This window comes from Microcaecilia unicolor, chromosome 2, assembly GCF_901765095.1.
Source record: "Microcaecilia unicolor chromosome 2, aMicUni1.1, whole genome shotgun sequence".
Lineage (NCBI taxonomy): Eukaryota > Metazoa > Chordata > Amphibia > Gymnophiona > Siphonopidae > Microcaecilia > Microcaecilia unicolor.
The window spans coordinates 550,147,860-550,170,979 of NC_044032.1; the positions used below are offsets into that span (position 1 = coordinate 550,147,860).

General features: G+C 40.7%; 1 protein-coding gene across 1 annotated transcript in view; it reads right to left on the minus strand.

Annotated features, from left to right (window-relative positions):
- Positions 1-228: 228 nt before the first annotated feature.
- The window catches only part of NFXL1 (nuclear transcription factor, X-box binding like 1), a 259,254-nt gene continuing 236,362 nt past the window's right edge, over positions 229-23,120 (minus strand). Inside the window, 2 exon segments of the mRNA XM_030191351.1 lie at positions 229-1,904; positions 4,600-4,653. Of these exon segments, the coding sequence (XP_030047211.1) occupies positions 1,734-1,904; positions 4,600-4,653 (225 nt within the window). The 3' untranslated portion in view covers positions 229-1,733.

Genomic DNA, 23,120 nt, shown 5'->3' on the forward strand with positions numbered 1-23,120 from the left:
CATCAAGGTTACTATGATAAACACCATATAACATATTAGACTTCCCACTTTCATTATATTCCAGTCCTCTCCCTTCAGAAAATACCTACTTAAATGATAGGGCTAATACTATAAAGTAAATATAAATAGTAGTAGGGGATAATCTTATACAAGATGTGTAAATGTATTCTCTCAGGATGAATTTTATAATCAACACAAACAATATTTTACGTGCTAACCTAAATAAAGTTTTAATCAACTCTGAACAGCAAATCTACACTGGGATAATGACAGAACACAATCAAAGAAGATTCTTTCAATGTGGATTTTGATCCAACTAGCAAATAACTATATACAATTTTATTTTAATATTTCCAGAATTTTATGCCATACTTTACATACATCATCTGGCTAACATGAAGTGAGCCATTTTATCTGACGATATCAACCCTGACTTCCATTATATTTCTCTTCAGTATCTTTCCTTTGAATAGCTTGCTTTTTTAGAAATAACTATCACAGACAAACATAATAGTGAAAAGACAAACCCTGTGACAGCTGGATGGTAAATGCACATATTGCAATCTACAAAGCATATAATTACTTTTCAGTGAATGTGGTTCTTTTTCATAGACGTTCCTTACCCCCCCCCCCCCTCCTTTTTTTTTTTAAGAACTATTTTACAGGAGTAAGCTACGAAGCTCAAATAAAATATACACAGTATTCTATTATACAAAGGCTAATGATTAAAGGAGAGTTCCATGCCCTCAATGTAAGGCAACTTATTGTCCAAGCTAGAAGAAAGCAACACAGCACTTGATAAGTTTTTGACCTATGCAAATTATATAGGAATTTATTTTATGAGAATTCAGTGTTGATGCTGCAGCTAGACACATCCCATCCACACAGACAGCAGCAGAGTCGTAGACTCATGAAGCGCTCCAAACAATGGGAAGGAAGGACCATTAATATCACTGGTCTGGTCACTACTTCTGGTAGCAAATAGAAGCTGCCAGTAGTAGTAGTAAAATATCTTTCTAATTAAGACTAGTCCCAATTAATTTGGGTCTCACTACTCAGTCACAGTAGCATATTAACTAGTCCAACAACACAAAATACACACACAAGGAAAAAGTATTACAAAGTACAAAATAAAAAGAACTACCCAAGTTCTTGGAAAAATATTTAATACAATAAAAAGTGATCACATAATCCAACGTGGCCATATTTCAACAGGAATGGCTGCATCAGGGGTTGATAAATCTAACATAGCTTTTGCTGTATCAGAAAATATTAATATGTAATGACTTCTTCAGAATGGAATGTTCAATGGTGCACAGACTAAACTGTCATAAATCACTGAGACCAGCAAGAATATGAGACTTATACACCCCTGATGAAGCCATTCCTGGTGAAACAAGGCTACGACTGGTTAATTGATAATTTTTTATGAATAAATATTTTTACTAGGGCTGTACCAAATATTCATATTTGATTCAATTAGGCCACGAATACATTAGTCGTACTCGGCTGAATAGTAATTTAAATTCAAATACGAATAATCCGGGGCTCTACCGTGCTATTTGGTGTACTTGCCCCTCTGCCTTTGGTGGTGGTATTAATTAGCCTGGCAAATAAGCTGCCATGAATATCGTGAATGGTAGTCACCATTCGAAAGAGAAACAGATAATTAAGTGTGTGTGTGTGTGTGTGTGTATATATATATATATGTTAAAAAACCATCAAGTCTCATCTCAAGAGTGAGTGATATACAAAGCAAACACAGCAAGAGCTACACCAAACACAGGCATCAGGACATAAGGCTTGTATTTCTCCCACAAAGACTGTTCAGCTTCTACATATTCCTTTCTCCTGTTCTTCTTTCGGCGACCTCGAAGTCTATTTTCAAAAGCTTCCAGTTCAGCCTAAATAAGGAGTGCAAGAATCAAATTATATTGTCAATATTAACATACTAATATTAAAAAACAGAAATTCAACCACTGATGACACTATAGGCCCGATTCATTAAGATTTGCTTCCAATTTCTGTTATCTATAGGAAAAATAAAGCTTACTTATTAGATCAGAGGTTTTCAACCTAGTCCCCGGAGCACACCCAGCCAGTCGGGGTTTTCAGGATATATCCAAAACCCGACTGGCTGGGTGTGCCCCAAGGACTGGGTTGAAAACCCCTGTATTAGATCAAGGCATATGGTTCTTATACTGATCAGCAATGAAATTTGTTAACTTTGTAATGCTTGAGTATTTTCATAGCTCTTGCATGTGGTCAATACTGCTGATTACAGAAAAAACTATGGACCTAATTCAGTTTCTTTTCCTGAGTGAAAATTAAAAAAAGACTGATTTATGTTTTCAGTAAAAACAGCATACGAGATTGGGAGAGAAGTATACTTCTACTATAACAAAAACCATGCATATTTCATAGTTTTCTTAAGACTGCTTTTCCTGAACAGCTATCTGAATCTTTTCTCATGCAAGAATCTAGACAAAACTGAGCAGGGCATGCTGGAACTATGGTTCACTCAACGTGTAATTAAACTCTGGAATTCGTTGCCAGAGAATGTGGTAAAGGCGGTTAGCTTAGCGGAGTTTTAAAAAGGTTTGGATGGCTTCCCAATGGAAAAGTCCATAGACCGTTAGTAAATGAACTTGGGTAAAATCCACTATTTCTGAGATAAGCAGTATAAAATGTTTTGTACTTTTTGGGATCTTGCCAGGTATTTGTGATCTGGATTGGCTACTGTTGGAAACAAGATGCTGGGCTTCATGGACCCTTGGTCTTTCCCAGTATGGCAATACTTATGTACTTATGGTGAATCTGCCTACAAAACGTCAGGCATACCTGTGTATGGTGATCACCTTCAATTTATGCACAGGTACATACAGGGCAAAAGCAAAATATATATAATTGCAGCTTTCTTGCCCAAAGATTATTTAGAAAGGCCATCTGAGCTAAACTTGTTAACAACATGGCAGGATGTTTGCCCAAAATCTTCTCTATTTAAGGAGACAAAATCTAGTTGTGCTATCTTTCACAGAAAAAATTTACTTAGGTACAAATTTGTGTATGTTTTTCTGGAATTTGGAGGAAATGAAATTTTAGGTCAGAAGAGGGGCTATTTTGAAAATATACAAACAAACTCATTTGTGAGCTTTTGAACTGTTTTGCCTAAAGCAGTGGTTCTCAACCTAGGCCTTGGGGGCACGCCCAGTCAGCTGGGTTTTCAGGATATTTACAATGAATATGAATGAGACAGATTTACATACCAAGGTAGTGCATGCAGATCTCATATGCTTATTCACTGTGGATGTGTGGATATCCTGAAAACCTGACTAGCTGGTTGTACCCTGAGGACTGGGTTGAGAAGCACTGGCCTAACTTCAATCTGGCCCTAAACCGGTAAATAAATGTTTGATTTTGAGTTTTAGGGTGGTGGGAAAGGCAAAGGGGTTGTAAGGAAATGAACGAGAGGATAGTGATTACAGGGGGTAGAAATATAATAATGTGGAGTAGATTGAAGATGGAAGGGAATGGAAGGCTGGGGAAGTGAGATGAGGAATAGGAGAGCTAGTGGGTGAAAGAAGGAGATGGAAATCTGATAGGTATCTGAAAAGTAAAAAGAAGGAAAGGGGTTAGAAAGAGGGTGAAATCTGAGTGGACAGAGAGCAGGAAAGAAAAAAAAAGAGAAGAAAGAGCTAAAATGGAACAATATGTCAGAAGCAAGTGTAGTGAGGGAATGGAATGAGAGTGGAGAAAAGAAATGAACAGCAGCTGCTTGAAGGAGAATTAACAGAAAGACAGGAAAGTGGAAGAGAGAAACTGAAATCCACATGATAGAAAAAAAATGATCAGACAACAAAGGTAGAAAAGGCATTTTACTTTGAATTTATTAACTGAAATATGCTAGCTTGAGAAATGTGCATAGTGGATGTCATTTTATTGTGTTCAGTAGAAAAAGAAATGCATTTCTATTTTTATTTCTCCACTGTTGCAGTACATGGCGAGGTTCCGGGTTGTTTTTGTCTACATATTTTTATTTCTATTTTGTGATCCCTTGTTCTGTATTTGGTGAGGGTCTGTCAGTGTGATTGTAATGGTAGGTGGGAAGAAAGAAGGGGAGACAGTGAAGAGAGGGAAAGGGCAGGGCTTCTTTATTCCCTTTTACTAAGCTTGGCACACGGCGGCAGCATCCTTGAGCTACTGACAACTCAGCATGTGTGGGATGCCAGCATTGATGCTTCCTGCTAAGCTTGGTAAAAGGGAGTTCTGGCCGTCTTCAGAGGAAGTCTTCAGCTGACAGAGCTCTGGGATCCTCGTGAGCCAAAGTATATTTTGAGTTGGGAGGTGGAGGGGTGGAGAGTTGGGAGGTGCTGGGGAGGGGCAGAGAAAATTTTTGTGCCCACCCACTTTGGGCTCAGGCCCACCCAAAACTGGCTGTCTGGCTACACCACTGAGGCAAGCACAAATCATCAAATCGACTTATTTTCAAATGAGGAATCAGTATCCCAGCCTCAAAATATCCACTATAAAACTATTCAGTAGATGGCTCATGCTAAAATACTGACATCAAGAGAATTACTTCATTTTTGTACAGTATACCTGCTGTCTGCGTTTCTCCTCTTCAACAACAGCTTTTTCTTCTGCAGCTTTAATCTACAGATGGAAAGAGATAAACATACTCAGAGAAAGAGAGAAGGGTCATGTGGGTGACTAGCATAACAAAAAACAAATCTAAGTGTTCTGTAGTCAAAGTTGTGCAATTGCCATGCAAGCCCATCAAATGTAAAGAATTCAAAATTGAGGAATGAGTAGTTCCCCTCCCCCAACCACCTTGGCTGTTTTATCAGCTCTGCCACCTTTCCCCACTTTCTTTACAGCTTTGAAAACAGCCCACTGCAATGCAATCTGGAACCTACTAGTTTGTTCACATTGTTATTCTTCCACATTTGCACTGATCCTTGGAGGTGAAAGTGGAGTGAAGTTGGGAGTGAAGTGGGAACAGCCTTTCAAAGCTAGTCACAAATGCATTGTTAGTCCGGTACAAAAAAAAAAAATAGTATGTACACCATTGACCTTCAGGTTGGTAAGAACATGAAGAATTCCCTTTCATTTTATTTGAAATTTATCAATTGTTTTTCCTAAATAAGTACAAAGGAATGGCATCATATTTGGTCTTTGAAAGTTACTCAGTTTTGGGCAAGAGACTGTGCTGCATACCTCCTATAATAGGTTGCCTGCCTCTGATGTACCTAAAACAGTGGCTCCCAAACCTGGTCTTGGAGGCACCCCAGTCAGGTTTTCAGGATATCCACAATGAATATTCAAGAGAAAGATTTGCATGAACTGCCTCCACTGCATGCAAAGCTCTCTCATTAATATTCATTGTGGATATCCTGAAAACCTGACTGGTTGGGGTATCTCCATGACCAGGATTGAGAACCACTGGCCTAAAACCTCTTCTTCCTTTAACCTTTTTTGAAATGAAGCCGAAGTTCACCATCCATCAGCTAAGTCACATCACTAATCTTTACTGTAACCATGTGATTCCTATATATTCCAAGTAAGGGCAATCATTTCCTAACACAGTACTGGATCCAATAAAAATCCTGCATGTGCTGAAGGCATGTTAGTGCATGTCCCACAAGAAAATCATGTTCCAGACAAAAACAAAGTGAGGAAAAAGGTGAATTCATAGCCTGAAATAGTTCAGTTACTGTATTTTACTTTACAATCTTAGTATGATATAATCAGGAACCTGCCTGTATACCGAGACTTAAGTCACCAGCAAATGCAGTTGTGCTGCCTCTGTCACCTTGCTATCACACACTGCTGACACATCAAACCCTACCCTACCTGTTGTTCCCCCCTATTCTCCCTGGTGACAGTCTATGGTTCACTGCATGTTCAGGCAATATAATTGTGCTATGAACTACGCATTTTGTTTTCACTAGTCATGTTAGCTATCGAAAGGTGGTCAAAAAATATATTTAAGCCATCATTTTATATAAATGTTTATTGACCTTTATTTTCATGCAATCAGATGGCATAATATACCCATCACAGTAGTGAGGGCAAATATTTTCCAGGGTGAACATGCTACGTACCAGCAGGAATAGGTCTGCTGAATTTACCTCCCCCTTACATGTCATGTACAGTAGAAGTCACAGACATTGCTAAGTGATTTTCTGTATATAAAACATATGCCTACAAGTCCAGGAGCGTTAGAATGGCATGTATCAGTAGCTGAGGATGTGGGGACTAAAGCGGAAAAACAGCTGGCAGTGCTGGAAAAACAGGTGTAAGGGTAGGCCGACAAGCTTAAAAAATGGTCCTGGAGGGACAATCTTCGCATCGTCAGCCTGCCGGAAACTTTGCCAGAATGCACTTTACCCACATTAAGAGCGCTGGCTCATTGCAGAATTTGCCCTGATTGACAGTGTGGGACTCCTCTGCCTTAAGTGCACTCACAGGGTGGGTCAACTACAAGATGGAGACAACAGACCCAGAGTACTCATCATTAAGGTGCACAATTATGTACATAAAATGGAGATATTAAATGGCTTTCATCAGAAGCGAGACTCACTCATCTATGAGGGTATACCGTTGAGGATTTTTCAGGACTATTCACTGGCATTGGAGGAATGACGGCAAAATCTTTCCCTGATATGCTCTGTGCTTCATGACCTGAAGGCTCGCTTTATGCTGCTTTACCCTGCGCTGCTTAAAGTGTATCACCAGGGGACACTGGCAAAAATTTGACACCCCACAGACAGTGCAGGGATGTCTGAAGGAATTACACCATCTACTACATGACTTGTCCTTGCGGGAGTGGTGTGAACACATGTCCAAGGAGAACAAGGTTTACTTAAAGTTTTTCATTATGGTTTTCTCCTTCTTCAGGTTGCCGGGTGGGGAATAATTCTTTTGAGGGATCATATTCATGTTGCGTTTTATTACTGTTCTGTGTTTGCTGGCGGGGTGTGGGGCCCTTTGCATATGTTTTGGCTGTTACTCCTACTCCATGTTTCAGTAGTGGGGAATGAGTGGGGGGAAGGGAGGGGGTTGTAAGTTGTGGGTGGGGTTTTGGGTGAGCTGCTGCATGAGAGTGGGATTGCGCGGAGAAGGGTTTGTACAGAAGTGACCAAAGGTTGATAGTTGGTGGGCCCTGGCTTTGGGTGAGCAGAGGTTCGTTTCTGGGTGAGGCTGGGCACCCGGAAGCAGAGAACATCGTACATACTACTGATAGTACTTGTCTTGCAGGTATGTTGACATGGAGTGGTACCTCCTTTAATACTGTTAAGCTGGTTTTCTAGAATGTATGAAGAATCACCTCTCTGATTAAGCGCACTAAAATCTTTGGGGCATTGAAGTGCCATGGAGCTGATATTGTATGTCTAAACTCGGCTCTCCCACACAGAACAGCAAACATTATAGAAGCACTGGGTGGGGGAGGTGTTTTGTTCACCCTCATTGGGGTGTGTGGGGTGGGGGTAGGGTGGCTGTGCTGGTCTGAAAATCCTTGTCATGCCCTGTTAGGCAGATTTTTCAAGATTCCAAGGGCCAATATTTGGGGGGGTTAATTTGAACCTACAAGGGTCAGGGTATTAGCTGGGGTGTATGGCCCGGTCCCCAATGAGATCTCTTTTTACCATCAGTTACTGTGTCACCCTTACTTGGGAATCCCTATGATCATAGCAGGAGATATGAATCTGATTATGGATCCCTCCCTGGACCGGGCTGAGAAGAGAAGATTCTGAGCTCTTTTTGTGCGGCTTTAGACTTAGCTGATCCCTGGTGATTGTTGCACCCGGAGTATGTCGATTTTACCCACCTATCTCAGGTACAACAGATTATATTTTTGTACACAGTGCCTTGTTTCCCCATGTAGCCTCTGCCAGGACAGGGCCTAAGGTCTCCAATCATGCCCTGATATGGATCAAACTGGATGCAGTTCCCTATTTTTCTCAGCGATTAGGTTGGAGGTTTCCTTCATATTTTCTTCTCCAGAGTATACGAATATTTGTAGACGCAATGGGCAGACACTTAACATAATGATCTGCAGCACGTTGTTCATCCGGAATATGCGGGGGGAGGGGGGCTATTATAGCTTACGTGTGTGCACGGAAAACGCACACTGCCCAGGAGAGACTCGACTTGGAATGCAAACTAAAAGTGGCTAAATGCACATATATTGCTCGCCTTTCACCGGTCTCTTGATACTCTCATAGCTACCAGAACTGTGTGGAATGCCTTAATTCATGAATGAATGTCCCGCGTGTTGATGTATAGAAAACAAATTCTTTCTGTATGGTAATAAAGTGGGGAAAGTGTTGGCCCAAATGGCACGTGCTTTTTTGGGGGGTGGGGGTGCTCTAATTATAACCCATCTATCCGGGCCAAGGACAAGCATCTCACCACCAAAATAGAGGACAGAGGTTTCGAGATCATTTCTGAAGCCTTTACGCAGAAGACGTGGCTGCTGCGGCCTCCCTGGACCGGATTCTTACATATTTTCAAATTAATTTTTCTGGCAGTTATGTTTTGCTTCTAAAGGACTACAGAGCACTACTTTGTTACAGGTTGCATTTATCGGAGTGTCAAAAACAACATTTTGTTAGAGAGAATGTTTATGTTTATTAGGCTCTTGATATAACCACCTTTCACAATGAAAAATCAAAGCTGTCACATTTAATACAAATATCAGTAAGGAAAAGAACTCCAAATACGAATAGGAAAGCATAACAAAAGTAAAGTAATGGAGAGGATCTCTCAGAAGAGGGAAACAGGGAGAGAATTCTACTGTAATGGAGCTACATAAAAATAAAGGAGTGTATAGTAAGGTCAAGGTGAGAAGGGTAAGGGTTTCGGGATTTGATATACCACCTTTCTGTAGAACAATCAAAGCATTTTACATTTATTATATGCAGGTACTTCCTCTGTCCCTAGTAGGTTCACAATCAAAGTTTTGGACCTGGGGTAGTGGAGAGTTAAGTGACTTACTCAGAGGGTTGAGTGATTTGCCCAGAGTCACAAGGAGCTGCAGTGGGAATCAAACAAAGTTACCCAGGTTCTCAGCCCACCGCACTAACCATTAGTTACTGGGATAACAAGTGGGATGATAAGACAGTGCTTAGTAGAGAAGCACAGTGCTCAGGAGGGGATATATGGGAAAATTAAAGGGGACAAATAAGACAGGGTTGCTGAGAAAAGAATCTTATGGGTTACAGTCAAAATCTTGTAGCCTATAAGCGATGGGAAACCAATGATGGCCAATAAGCGCTGGAGTAACACAGTCATAACAATGAGCATGAGCAAGGATGTATTCTGAACAAACAATGAGAGAGGATGGAAGGCCAAAATAAATAATATTATAGTAGTCTAATCTGGAAGCAATCAAGGAATACAGAAGGGTAGCCCAACTAGACTCATCAAGGCAACTATGAACACACTGGACATAACATCAGGCGAGAAAACTAAACAACATAATTTACAGGTGCAGTGAATGAAAGCTGGTCCAAAGTGAATCCTAAATATTTAAAACAGTCTACCAGGGTCTGGGTGGTTCTACACAGGGTAGGGGCAAGAGATAGCTTGAGTGGCCAACCGGTAATCCAAGAGGCAATGGTTTTTGTGGGGCTGAGAAGATGACGGTGGGACTTCAGCCAATCATCGACAGAATTGAAACATGACAATCATGGATAGGTCAGGGTTATAGGGATGCTGAACTGAAACTACAAATATGTCATCCACACAGAAATAGGCATTAATGAAGCAATCATGAATCAAGGAGGCAAGGGGGTTGGGGCCAACTGAACCCCCAAGGGACACCACAGAGTAAACTGAATGGTGTAGAAACAGAGGATAGTGTTGCAACAGAAAAGGTTCTGTTAGAGAGAGAGGAGGCAAACCATTGGAAGACTATGCCAGAGATCCCAATATCTGAGAGCCGAGAAGAAAAGAGTTGTCAACCAGGTCAAAGGACACAGTCAAGTCAAATGACAGCAAGTGACTATGACAAAGGTTCTTAAGTTAACAGAGTTGCACATGGAAAAGTATGTATTGAAAATTGGGATGAGTCTTCCTCTTGAATGAGAAAGTTACCTAGAAAGACTCCACTTTGGGTACATCTTCCTGTGTGCAAAGCAATGAAGATTTGAGATATCTGTGGAATGAAACTAGATAATTGAATTGAACAATTGTTTAAGACAATGCTTATGGAATGATGACTGCTTCTGTTGCCTGTATGCTGACATCTGAGGCCTTTGACCAAAAGGAAAGTACTCCATGCACTTTGTTTGGCATCACCACAGAATAAGTTGAATTAACGATGTTTGTTCAGTAGCTAAAACGCAAAGCAACAGAAGGTAAAAATTATCCATCATTAACTGAAGTGCTAGGCAACAGCAGCATAGGCATTTTCCCAAATGTCAATGCCCTTTTAAGAGCACTTACCACCACTCTGCCAATGACAACCTGCACTGTGGAAAGGCTCTTTTCTACTGCAAATAGGATCAACACAGCAACAAGAGTCTAAATGCTCACCAGCTGCATCCATAATCTGTCACTTTAATCATTTAAGAGGGAAGTGTGTGATGGGCTATGATAGCATTATTGATATATTCAACAGGAAAAGACAGCATCTCATTCTTACTGAGGATGGTGTTTCAACAGCACAAATAAGATACAGCCATCAATTGCTTTGCTCTGTCCCTTCATGCAGCTTTGGAATTGTAGATTAGCCCCAAATTGTTGTTTACTTTCTTTAGAGATTCACAGGTCCTGCCCATCAGGTACATTTTAGGAGTCTCTGGAATCCGTGGTTTTTTGTTCCCACTTTTCTTCTCTCAAGGAGTCAGTACATGCCACAACTGTATAAACCAAGAGCTAAAATGGAGCCTTATAATCACATATGTAATGAGGCCTTTCAGCTTACCCCAGTATTCAAAAGGGATTCAAGAAAAAAAAATGGTCAGTCAGTTTCAATCCTTAAATCTGGAGAAATCTGGAGAGAGCTCTGATGAATACAAGGATAGCTGACAAATTTACCAGAAAGATACAACAGAATTTGCAAAACAAGAGAAAGTTCTTTAAAGAACTAGACCAGCATAGAAAGATAGAAACTGGCTAAAACACATATACAGTGGGACATATAGAGTTACTTCAGAAACAAGTAGATCAAAACTGACACTGGAATGTTTAGGAAGATGAGAATTTCAACCTAAAAGTTAGATTGATAATTGCAGCAAATGCTATGGACTACAAAGATGGTCCTTGACCAACATCAGAAAAAAAAGACCCCCCCCCCCCCCCCAACAAAAAAAAAACAAAAAAAAACCCCCACACACATATGTGATTCTTCCAGAAAAGGTACCTGACCTTAAGAGTCTAGAGACTTGAAAGGGAATTTTGTCAGCTAGGTGAGCAGCACACTAATATACCACAAGAGGTTTTATTGGAAGCCTCAGTTAAAGCAACACCTGCACAGTGAAAGGGGAAGAGGATGAGATTTGATATAATGCCTTTCTGTAGTTACAGTCAAAGAGATTTATTACATATTATATATAGGTACTTATTCTATATCTGGGGCAATGGAGGGTTAAGTGACTTGTCTAGAGTCACAAGGAGCTGCAGAGGGAATTGAACCCAGTTCCCCTGGTTTTCAGGCTACTGCACTATCATTAGGCTACTTCTCCAGATGAGTTCCATTTTATATGATAGTGATAAACCAACTGCAAGGTAGTAAAGCAGAACAAAACTGATTTAAAGCTAAATTATGGCAGATGCTGAAGGCACTGAAATAGCATTTGTGTGGAACATGACAAAGTATCAAGGGTTTAGCCCTTGCACCAGATGACAATTCTTCTTCATGTAAACAGTAAGGCTGCCTGTTTTCTACTTTCTAGAAAACAAAAAGATTTTACACTATATTTGAGAAAGTGAGGGATCTTATCTCTTCAACATCCAGACAGAGGGCCACACACTGGATGCTGGGCTGGATTAACAGTCCATGGTACTGTCTTACTAGAGCTGGGGTACAGTACCCTCCAACTTGATTAGCTTCTTTAAGGGTAAATTCAAAATAAGTCGAAGCAAACCAGTCTCAACTGAAAGGGAGGAATGAGGAAGTTATCACAAGCCCCCTCAGAGTTTTATTAAGTTCTTGGCTACCAACAGTATGAAAGGAGATGCATATAAAATATCTGCCCATCAGGTCTTTTCATTTTCTATATTTCCATAACTTGGGACAAGTACAAAGAATCTCTAAGGAACAGGAAAGGATAGTAGATACTATGAATGAGCAGACTGGATAGGCCATATGGTTTCTGACTGCCTCCATTCTATGTTGCGATGTTTCTAACAATGAGTGTGACTTCTGCCAGTCTTCCTTAACTTCTGGAGCACAACAAGTATCTTCATATTCTTAGCTGTTACAAACAGGTCCATCTCCTTCTGAGCAAACAGATATTTCCTGACTCAGGCACTGCTTGTTGGGGAGGGGACAGATGTTAAGACTGTTTGCCAAGATAGTGTCTTCTCCTGCCAGGTAGTTCTTAGACATATTCCATGATGGCCCAGGTCCACACTTTGACCACTTCTTCTGCCCTTTTTAAAAATTTAAATTTTTGCATCAGAATACAAACAAAATAACGCATTCATTCCTGCTTGTGCTGGTAGAAAATGACCACCTCACTACCTTTTTTCAAACTAAGACATTTTATCAGCCATCTAATTTCTGAAAGATTCAGAACTGCCCCTTAAGACTAGCAGGCTCAAGTGCAATCTATTTTACTAGAGAGGCCTAGAGCCCTCATTGGAAAACCCTCATAGGTGGGTTCTCCAAATGAGGTTGAAAGCAGCTGCAGTAAAGAAAGTAGGAATTTGAAAGGAGTTAATCTAGGTCAAATAATAATAATATGCATGTAATTTTACCTGCAATAGGGGAAAGTTTTCAAGGAGGCAGGGTTAGGATAGGTTTTGAAATACATGCATACTTCAGAAATTTTAAAAGTGCATATGTTAATTCACTTGGAAAAAAATACCAGCATAAAACAGATATACTTATATGTATAAGTACTTGTTCCTTGGGTATTTTCCACATAAAAGTGCATGCGTACTTCCATTTTGAAAATTGGCACAAAGAGTGGGCAAACAATTGCTAGCAAACTTTGCAGATATGTGAGCAACTTGAAAATTGCCCTCTATGGGAGTAATTTTACAACTACAAGCACCTGTAAAAAAGGAACAAAAAAACCCAAATGTATGCATAAGTTTCCCTGTGTGAGCTTTGGTGAATTTTCAAAGCAAAAGTATGCACAAGAATTCCTTGGGATAATCTTAAGAACATAACATCATAAGCATTGCCATATTGAAACAGACCGAAGGTCCATCAAGCCCAGCATCCTGTTTCCAACAGTGGCTAATCAAGGTTATAAGTACCTGGTAAGATCCCAAAAGAGTACAATACATTTTATGCTGTTTATCCTAGAAATAAACAGCAGATTTTCCACAAGTCCATCTGAATGACGACTTATGGACTTTTCTTTTAGGAAGTTATCCAAACCTTTATTAAACCTCACTAAGCTAACTGCGTTTAACACATTCTCTGGCAACAAATTCCAGAGTTTAATTACATGTTGAGTGAAGAAATATTTTCTTTGGTTTGTTTTAAATTTACTACTTTGTAGCTTCATTGCATGGCTCCTAGATCCTAGTATTTTTGGAAAGAGTAAACAAGCGATTCACATCTACCTGTTTCACTCTACTCATTATTTTATAGACCTCTATCATACCTCCTCACAGCTGTCTTTTCTCCAAGCTAAAGAGCCATAGCCACTTTAGCCTTTCCTCACAGGGAAGTCATCCCATCCCCTTTATCATTTTCGTTGCCCTTCTCTCAACCTTTTCTAATTCCATTGTATCTTTTTGAGATGCAGTGACCAGAATCGCACACAGTATTCGAGGTGTGGTCGTACTATGGAGCGATACAAGGGCATTATAACATCCTCATTTTGTTTTCCATTTCTTTCCTAATAACATCTAAACATTCTATTTGCTTTCTTAGCTGCCGCTGCAACCTGAACAGAGGGTTTCAATGTATAATCAACGATGACACTCAGACCCCTTTCCTGCTCTTTAGCGTGCAAAAATTGACAAGGTTACTTTACTCCAGGGGAAATTATATGCAAAAAATTAAAAATTCTGTACAGTTTCCTCTGGATTCTATATACATTGCCTTAATTTCTACGCAGAAATTGAAGCGTATTCTATAAATGCGCATAACTTAATTGGTTAACTAGCTAATCAGAGCTGTTAATTGGATAAGTTATTATCTGCATTAACAGGCATTGAGATTTACGCACACAACTTGCTAAGTATTCTATAACATGGTGCGCCTAAATTCTAAGTTGCATAGGTGAAAAGAGGGTGTGGCCATGGGCGATGTGTGGGCATTTCTAAAATCTATGTGCATTATTACAGAATACACCAATCTGCGTCTAAATTTAGGCATCAGGATTTACACCAAATTTGATTGCATGGAGAGCCGCTCAGCAAATTCTATAACCTGCATGGAACTTAGCCTATTCTAAAAAATTTAGGTGTACTTTAGGGAATATGTCTAGGTGGGTTTTCTTTCCGTGTGCCTCTTTCAGGCACCAAATATAGAATCTAGCCCTTTATTTGTAATTTATTTGTGCAGCATTCCCTTATTATAAGGGTTGGCATCTCCCCCAGGCATGAAATACCCCTCCCCCCACCGCAGTTTCCTCATGCACTTTCATGCAGACCTATTCCCATAGCGCTCGCGCACACACACATGCACACACCTCTCCCATCCACCTTTTTTTCCAACCCCCATCTTTGCACCCACATGCCATCTACATTTTACCACCTCCCCACAGCCCCACCAGCACAAAGGTGAGACACCAGGAAACATATGATGTAAGTCGGCAGGTGTAAGCTACCAACGATATATCACTTTTACTGCATTCTCTTTAAAGGGGACCGAAAGTTACACCTTCAATAAGACTAATAATGGTCCAGTCATCGTCCTCATTATTGATCCCCAGTACCCTACTCTAATTCGCATGGTGTAAAGTACAGGGACGGGATTGCTTCCTGAAGTATTTATACAAACAGGAGAGCAATCCCTTGTTGCCCCTGGAAACCTCACAAAAATCTTCCAAAAAGGAGTCAGCACTCAGGATATATTTGGTGCCATTAAAAAATGTTGCAATTGTGTATATGCGTACTGGTCAGTGACAGGAAGATGATAATCAGTCACTAAGGTGGGAAAGGGGACAAATGCCTCCTCATCAAAAAGCTGTCCCCATGTAGCCAGCCCATAAGAGGCCCAGCGAGAAAAAAAATCCCCCAAAGCAAGGCCCAGAGGGAATAGAGCGTTATGGGCTATAGGAGTAAGACGAGATAAGACCAAATCAGGTTCAGAAAAAAAAAAAGCATCCAAGTTAGTAAAGGAGATATAAATTGTAGAACAAAGTCCCACAGGTAGGTGGCAATATCAACACGGAAATGGGCAAGGGCCTACAAAAAACCGCTCCAAATGAACCCAAAGTTTATGTCCCGTCCTGGGCCCTTACCTGGGCTCCCGCAGCGGGGAGCGAGGGTCAACGGAGCCCACGGGATCCAGCATGGCGAAGACGAGCCGCCGACGGGGCCGGCGCTGCCGCGGGTCGGTCCGAGGCCGGCGATCCGCTGGAGCGAGCGCTGGCCTCGGAGAGGGGGATACGCTGGCCAAGATGGCGGCGCCGGCGTCGTCGTCTCCCTGCTCTGGGGCGGACCGGCGAGCCAGCTCCGCCTACTCGCGCCGGATTGGCGCACTGATGGGGAGACTCCGCCTGCCAGGCAGGTTGGCCAATCCAGGCGTCCCTTGCCTGCCTAGGCCGGGGGGATTGGCTCCAGCTGTTGAGAGGGGATGGACTGGCGGGAGATTTAAGCAACGGAACGGGAAGAGTCCAGTGCTTCCGTTTCGAATGTCAGAAGCCGAAGCAGTGAATCAGGAAGTGTTCACCTTCAGAGACTGTGTTCCTCTTCAAGCTAGCCGTCCTTGCTAGCCACCTTCAGGGACTGTGTTCCTCTTCAAGCTAGCCGTCCTTGCTAGCCACCTTCAGAGACTGTGTTCCTCTTCCAGCTAGCCGTCCTTGCTAGCCACCTTCAGAGACTGTGTTCCTCTTCAAGCTAGCCACCTTCAGAGACTGTGTTCCTCTTCCAGCTAGCCGTCCTTGCTAGCCACCTTCAGAGACTGTGTTCCTCTTCCAGCTAGCCGTCCTTGCTAGCCACCTTCAGAGACTGTGTTCCTCTTCAAGCTAGCCGTCCTTGCTAGCCACCTTCAGAGACTGTGTTCCTCTTCCAGCTAGCCGTCCTTGCTAGCCACCTTCAGAGACTGTGTTCCTCTTCAAGCTAGCCGTCCTTGCTAGCCACCTTCAGAGACTGTGTTCCTCTTCCAGCTAGCCGTCCTTGCTAGCCACCTTCAGAGACTGTGTTCCTTTTCAAGCTAGCCGTCCTTGCTAGCCACCTTCAGAGACTGTGTTCCTCTTCAAGCTAGCCGTCCTTGCTAGCCACCTTCAGAGACTGTGTTCTTCTTCCAGCTAGCCGTCCTTGCTAGCCACCTTCAGGGATTGTGTTCCTCTTCAGTGCTAGCCGTCCTTGCTAGCTGCCCTTCAGAGACTGTGTTGCTGACTACCAGCCAGGCCGGCCGTCACCCCGCGGTTCCAGCAGTCCTGCTGGCCGCCTGCAGCTGGGGGCTCAACCCTCGGTGAACGGCGGTCGCCGCGGGTGAAGATTCAGGGTGCGCGGCGGTCCTCTGAGGTCTCACCGGGCCTCAGGGAACCTAAGGGCTCAATACAATCAAACTGAACAACTGCAGTGATCTAGAGCAGAAACAGTAACCTAATACCAAAGAAAAACGCTCTAGTAAAATTAACCAATAAGTGCTAATTTGTTGAAAAATGGAGAAAAGCCCTCAGAAACCGTAGGCTGAATTGCCACTGGGTTTAGAGCGTGGTTAGAGCTTATATTGACTTATAACACACGCTACAGTTTAATCACTGGGCAGAAAAACTCCATTTGAAAAACAAGGCTCATAAAATTTTTTTCGCCCCAAATTATTCTGTGTGAGCACACAAGAAAATGTGTGAACACAAAAGAAATTTTCTTTCAATATATATTTTTTACAAATGTTTTTTCAAAATGTTTTTATCAAAGTGTTAACGCATCAGCATATCAAAAAAAGAAGAACACTTAGCTTTGTAGTGTGTTAAGACCGGGCACTCATCACTATCTGTTCTACGGGAACCCGTTTCGCCTAGAAACGTGGCTTCTTCAGGAACAGAGTGCTATTGACATATGCTGACAATCTAAAATGAACAAAAAATCAAAACTTAATCAAAATATGAAAGAAAACAGTATAATTGCACACCTTGAACTCACATTATGGTCAGCATTACTTTTAGCCAGACGTCTACAATACTTCAAGATGGCGCCTTGGCGTCCACGTACAATCAGCTGACTGAAATACTGTTGTACACGTTACGTATCGGGCGTTAGTAAAAGTGGTGCCAATCAATTGCATTGTTTAGCCCGTTGGGTTCCAAAGTGTCAAGTTCAAAGATCCACCTAGCCTCCTTTCGTAATAAAGTCAATTTTCGATTGCCTCCTCTGTGATGTTTACCTACTTGGTCTAAAACTGAACAGCGTAAATCTTCAAATTTATGATTAAGAGAAATGCTCCATCACCGTACAGACAAAACAATTTGTAAACTATAAAACCAACAAAATCTATAAGCTATTACAATTCACCAATTGCATTTCTGATCATGTCATATATTCCCTCTGTTGTCCCTGTAATAAGATTTACATCGGTATGACAACCAGACCATTAAAAGTCAGAATTATGGAACACAGATCCAACATCCGTAGATCAGCAGTTAAAGAACCTATTGTGCAACACTGCATTTCTCTTAATCATAAATTTGAAGATTTACGCTGTTCAGTTTTAGACCAAGTAGGTAAACATCACAGAGGAGGCAATCGAAAATTGACTTTATTACGAAAGGAGGCTAGGTGGATCTTTGAACTTGACACTTTGGAACCCAACGGGCTAAACAATGCAATTGATTGGCACCACTTTTACTAACGCCCGATACGTAACGTGTACAACAGTATTTCAGTCAGCTGATTGTACGTGGACGCCAAGGCGCCATCTTGAAGTATTGTAGACGTCTGGCTAAAAGTAATGCTGACCATAATGTGAGTTCAAGGTGTGCAATTATACTGTTTTCTTTCATATTTTGATTAAGTTTTGATTTTTTGTTCATTTTAGATTGTCAGCATATGTCAATAGCACTCTGTTCCTGAAGAAGCCACGTTTCTAGGCGAAACGGGTTCCCGTAGAACAGATAGTGATGAGTGCCCGGTCTTAACACACTACAAAGCTAAGTGTTCTTCTTTTTTTGATATGCTGATGCGTTAACACTTTGATAAAAACATTTTGAAAAAACATTTGTGAAAAATATATATTGAAAGAAAATTTCTTTTGTGTTCACACATTTTCTTGTGTGTTCACACAGAATAATTTGGGGCGAAAAAAATTTTATGAGCCTTGTTTTTCAAATGGAGTTTTTCTGCCCAGTGATTAAACTGTAGCGTGTGTTATAAGTCAATATAAGCTCTAACCACGCTCTAAACCCAGTGGCAATTCAGCCTACGGTTTCTGAGGGCTTTTCTCCATTTTTCAACAAATTAGCACTTATTGGTTAATTTTACTAGAGCGTTTTTCTTTGGTATTAGGTTACTGTTTCTGCTCTAGATCACTGCAGTTGTTCAGTTTGATTGTATTTAGATAATTTTCAGCAGTATGTCACAGAATCCATGGTCTTCTGGTTTTAGTTTTTCCAACGATCGAGTAAAGGATTTACTTAGTCTCCCATCAGAATTTGCCACTCACACACCTACTTCAACCACTGATAACGGTTGGAATGACATCACTTTAAAATATAAAAACATCATTAAAATTGAATTGAACAGCGGTTTATTAATTGAATACTGTAAAAGAGAAAAAATCCCTCGTGGTCTACGTATCAATAAAGCACCACAATGTTATACAGAGGATAGTGACTTCATTGACAAATGGAATGGAATACTAAACAAGTGTTCACTTGATTTAATGTTATTGATAATTGAAAAAAGTCAAACTCACCTGAACAATCTTAAAGCTGAATTAGACAATGACTTAGTCAGAATCAAGGATAACACCATACTGGCTGATTTTGATGAACAGCATCGTCTTCTTAAGGAAAATATAGACAAATTTCGTGATAACGTCAAAAAATCGAAATTGAAAAAACTAACAAGAGATGAGAAAGATTATTCCTCTAACAATGTTTACTCGTGGATGCGAACGGAGACAGAAACAACTACTGACAAGAAGTCAACTGCTGTTTATGTATCATCATCGTCTTTAAGCAGTACCGGTGGATCCTCTGATCCCAATCAAAAAGTTTTTTTAGGGAACAGATTCCAACGCAGGGGAAAAGGAGGCAGACGAGGTTACACAGCTCAACGGAACAGACCGTGGACAAGGTCTCAAAAATAGAAAAAACAGAACGAGTAGTCATCAACTTGTCCAATAGAGAACTCACTTCAACAGAACAGTCGGTTCTGTGCAAAGGTCTTTCTTTTGTTCCGTCCACCCATTTCAACGATTTTCAATTTCACATTGATTTAGAAAAGTTTATTAGAAAATTAGAGCTCAAACTTTTCTTTCAGAATCAAGAAGACACTTATGATAAAACTATTGTCAGACCTAAGTCTATTTGGAAACCGCCTGTACCACAGGCTCCCACACTTCAGACATTTAAAAGCATGGTTCTGAAAGATCTAGAAAATTTAAAATCTAAAAGAGGTGTCTTACAACAAAAAAACTACAACATCACCAGAGAAGAAAAAAACGCACTGAACGACCTTAGAAACGATGATAATATTATCATAAAAAAGGCAGACAAGGGTGGAGCAATTGTTATTCAAAATCGGAGTGATTACATTGATGAAGGGCTTAGACAGTTGAATGACATCAGATATTATAAGAGATTGACATTAAATCCAACCAATAGACTAAAATCGCTCATTAACAGAACAATCAACAAAGCACTTAATGAAGGCTTTATCACTTTGAAGGATAAAAAATTTTTATGTTGTCAACATCCCATCATCCCTGTTATGTACTTTTTACCTAAAGTACATAAGCGATTAATCAACCCCCCAGGCAGACCCATTCTGTCCAGCAGAAATTCAATTCTAGAACCCTTGTCAATCTTTATCGACACCTTTCTAAGGACAGAAGTGCCTAATTATCCATCTTACATCAGGGACACAACCCATTTTTTGTGTAAACTTCAGGAGATGAATTTCATCCCCGAAAACGTTCTGATGGTTACCCTCGATGTATGCTCTTTATACACCTCCATACCTCAGGATGAGGCTTTTGACACAATTAAATCAACATTGGATAAGAGAGCCAGACCACACGCCATACCCACGGAATTTCTACTAACATTAGCTGGGATAGCGTTGAAAGAAAATTATTTTTTGTTTCTTGATAAGATGTATTTACAGACCAGTGGGGTAGCCATGGGGGCAACTTTTGCCCCGTCAATAGCAAATCTTTACATGTCCAATTTCGAATCGACATGGATTGCCTGCTCCCCATTTCATCAGGCTATACTCCGTTGGTGGAGGTATATAGACGATATTTTTTTGCTTTGGAGGGGCACAGAGTTAGATCTTCAGCGATTTATGCGTTGGTTGAACAGCTGTCACCAGGATATTCAATTTACCGAACAACATTCACATAACTGTATACATTATTTAGACGTTGAGATCAATATTGTTTCAAACAAATTCGTCACTAAAGTGTTTAAGAAAAGCACTGATCGCAATACATTTCTTCATAATACCAGCTGTCACCCTACACATCTTAAAAATAGTCTGCCCTTTTCTCAAATGCTAAGGTTAAAACGCATTTGCACTGATTCATCTATGTTTAAAATCCAAGCAGAAGAACTAATGTCCAATTTACTGAAGAGAGGTTATTCAAAACATGTCCTCAAAAAGGCATACCGCAGAGCCAAGTGTAATGACAGAGATTTACTTCTGAACAACACATCCAAACATCAAACAGAAGACAATCATCTCACTATGGTCATGCGATATACAGAACATAGCCCCCATCTTGCAAATCTGATCCAAAACAGATGGGATATAATGAGATCTATGAGCATTTTTGAAAATACTAATCTACGAATTGCGTTCGCCAGAACGAACAACATTAAAGAAATCATCAGCCCGGCAGACGCAAGCCTTTCTCTTGTTCACAAAAAACAAGTCTTAGGTCATCATAAATGTGGACATTGCCAAATATGCTCCATCACCGTACAGACAAAACAATTTGTAAACTATAAAACCAACAAAATCTATAAGCTATTACAATTCACCAATTGCATTTCTGATCATGTCATATATTCCCTCTGTTGTCCCTGTAATAAGATTTACATCGGTATGACAACCAGACCATTAAAAGTCAGAATTATGGAACACAGATCCAACATCCGTAGATCAGCAGTTAAAGAACCTATTGTGCAACACTGCATTTCTCTTAATCATAAATTTGAAGATTTACGCTGTTCAGTTTTAGACCAAGTAGGTAAACATCACAGAGGAGGCAATCGAAAATTGACTTTATTACGAAAGGAGGCTAGGTGGATCTTTGAACTTGACACTTTGGAACCCAACGGGCTAAACAATGCAATTGATTGGCACCACTTTTACTAACGCCCGATACGTAACGTGTACAACAGTATTTCAGTCAGCTGATTGTACGTGGACGCCAAGGCGCCATCTTGAAGTATTGTAGACGTCTGGCTAAAAGTAATGCTGACCATAATGTGAGTTCAAGGTGTGCAATTATACTGTTTTCTTTCATATTTTGATTAAGTTTTGATTTTTTGTTCATTTTAGATTGTCAGCATATGTCAATAGCACTCTGTTCCTGAAGAAGCCACGTTTCTAGGCGAAACGGGTTCCCGTAGAACAGATAGTGATGAGTGCCCGGTCTTAACACACTACAAAGCTAAGTGTTCTTCTTTTTTTGATATGCTGATGCGTTAACACTTTGATAAAAACATTTTGAAAAAACATTTGTAAAAAATATATATTGAAAGAAAATTTCTTTTGTGTTCACACATTTTCTTGTGTGTTCACACAGAATAATTTGGGGCGAAAAAAATTTTATGAGCCTTGTTTTTCAAATGGAGTTTTTCTGCCCAGTGATTAAACTGTAGCGTGTGTTATAAGTCAATATAAGCTCTAACCACGCTCTAAACCCAGTGGCAATTCAGCCTACGGTTTCTGAGGGCTTTTCTCCATTTTTCAACAAATTAGCACTTATTGGTTAATTTTACTAGAGCGTTTTTCTTTGGTATTAGGAACCTAAGGGCTCACCAATTACCGGAACAGGACAGTTTACAGGGCAAAGCCTGAAACCATTCAAAAGCAGCACGTGCCTGTGCCACTTTGTAATACCAAAATACATTAGGTACACGAGTGGAGGAGTGGCCTAATGGTTACTGCAGCAGGTTTTGATTCTGGATACCTGGGTTCAATTCCCACTGCAGCCTCTTGTGACCTTAGTCAAGTCACTTAACCCTCCATTGCCCCAGGTACAAAAACATAGATTGTGAGCCAAGGACAGAGAAAGTATCTGCATATAATGTGTACAGCGCTGCGTATGTCTAGTAGTGCTATAGAAATGATTAGTAGTAGCAGTACCCCAAGGACCCACTTCTTCTGGTCATGAAAGAGATAACTGCAAAGAAGTCTTGGCCTCTTATTGTGCCAAATAAATCAGGTCAACTAATCCTGAAAGCTGGACAAAAACCTCTGAGACAAACATGGCAGGACATTCATCATGACTGTAGCAATCCAGCCAATCCAGGACAAATCAGAAGAGTCCCAACCCTCAGGATCTCTAGTTATAACCTGTATAAGTGGAAGATAATTAGCTGCAAACACTGAGCATATGTCTTAGTCAAGGTGACTCCTAAATA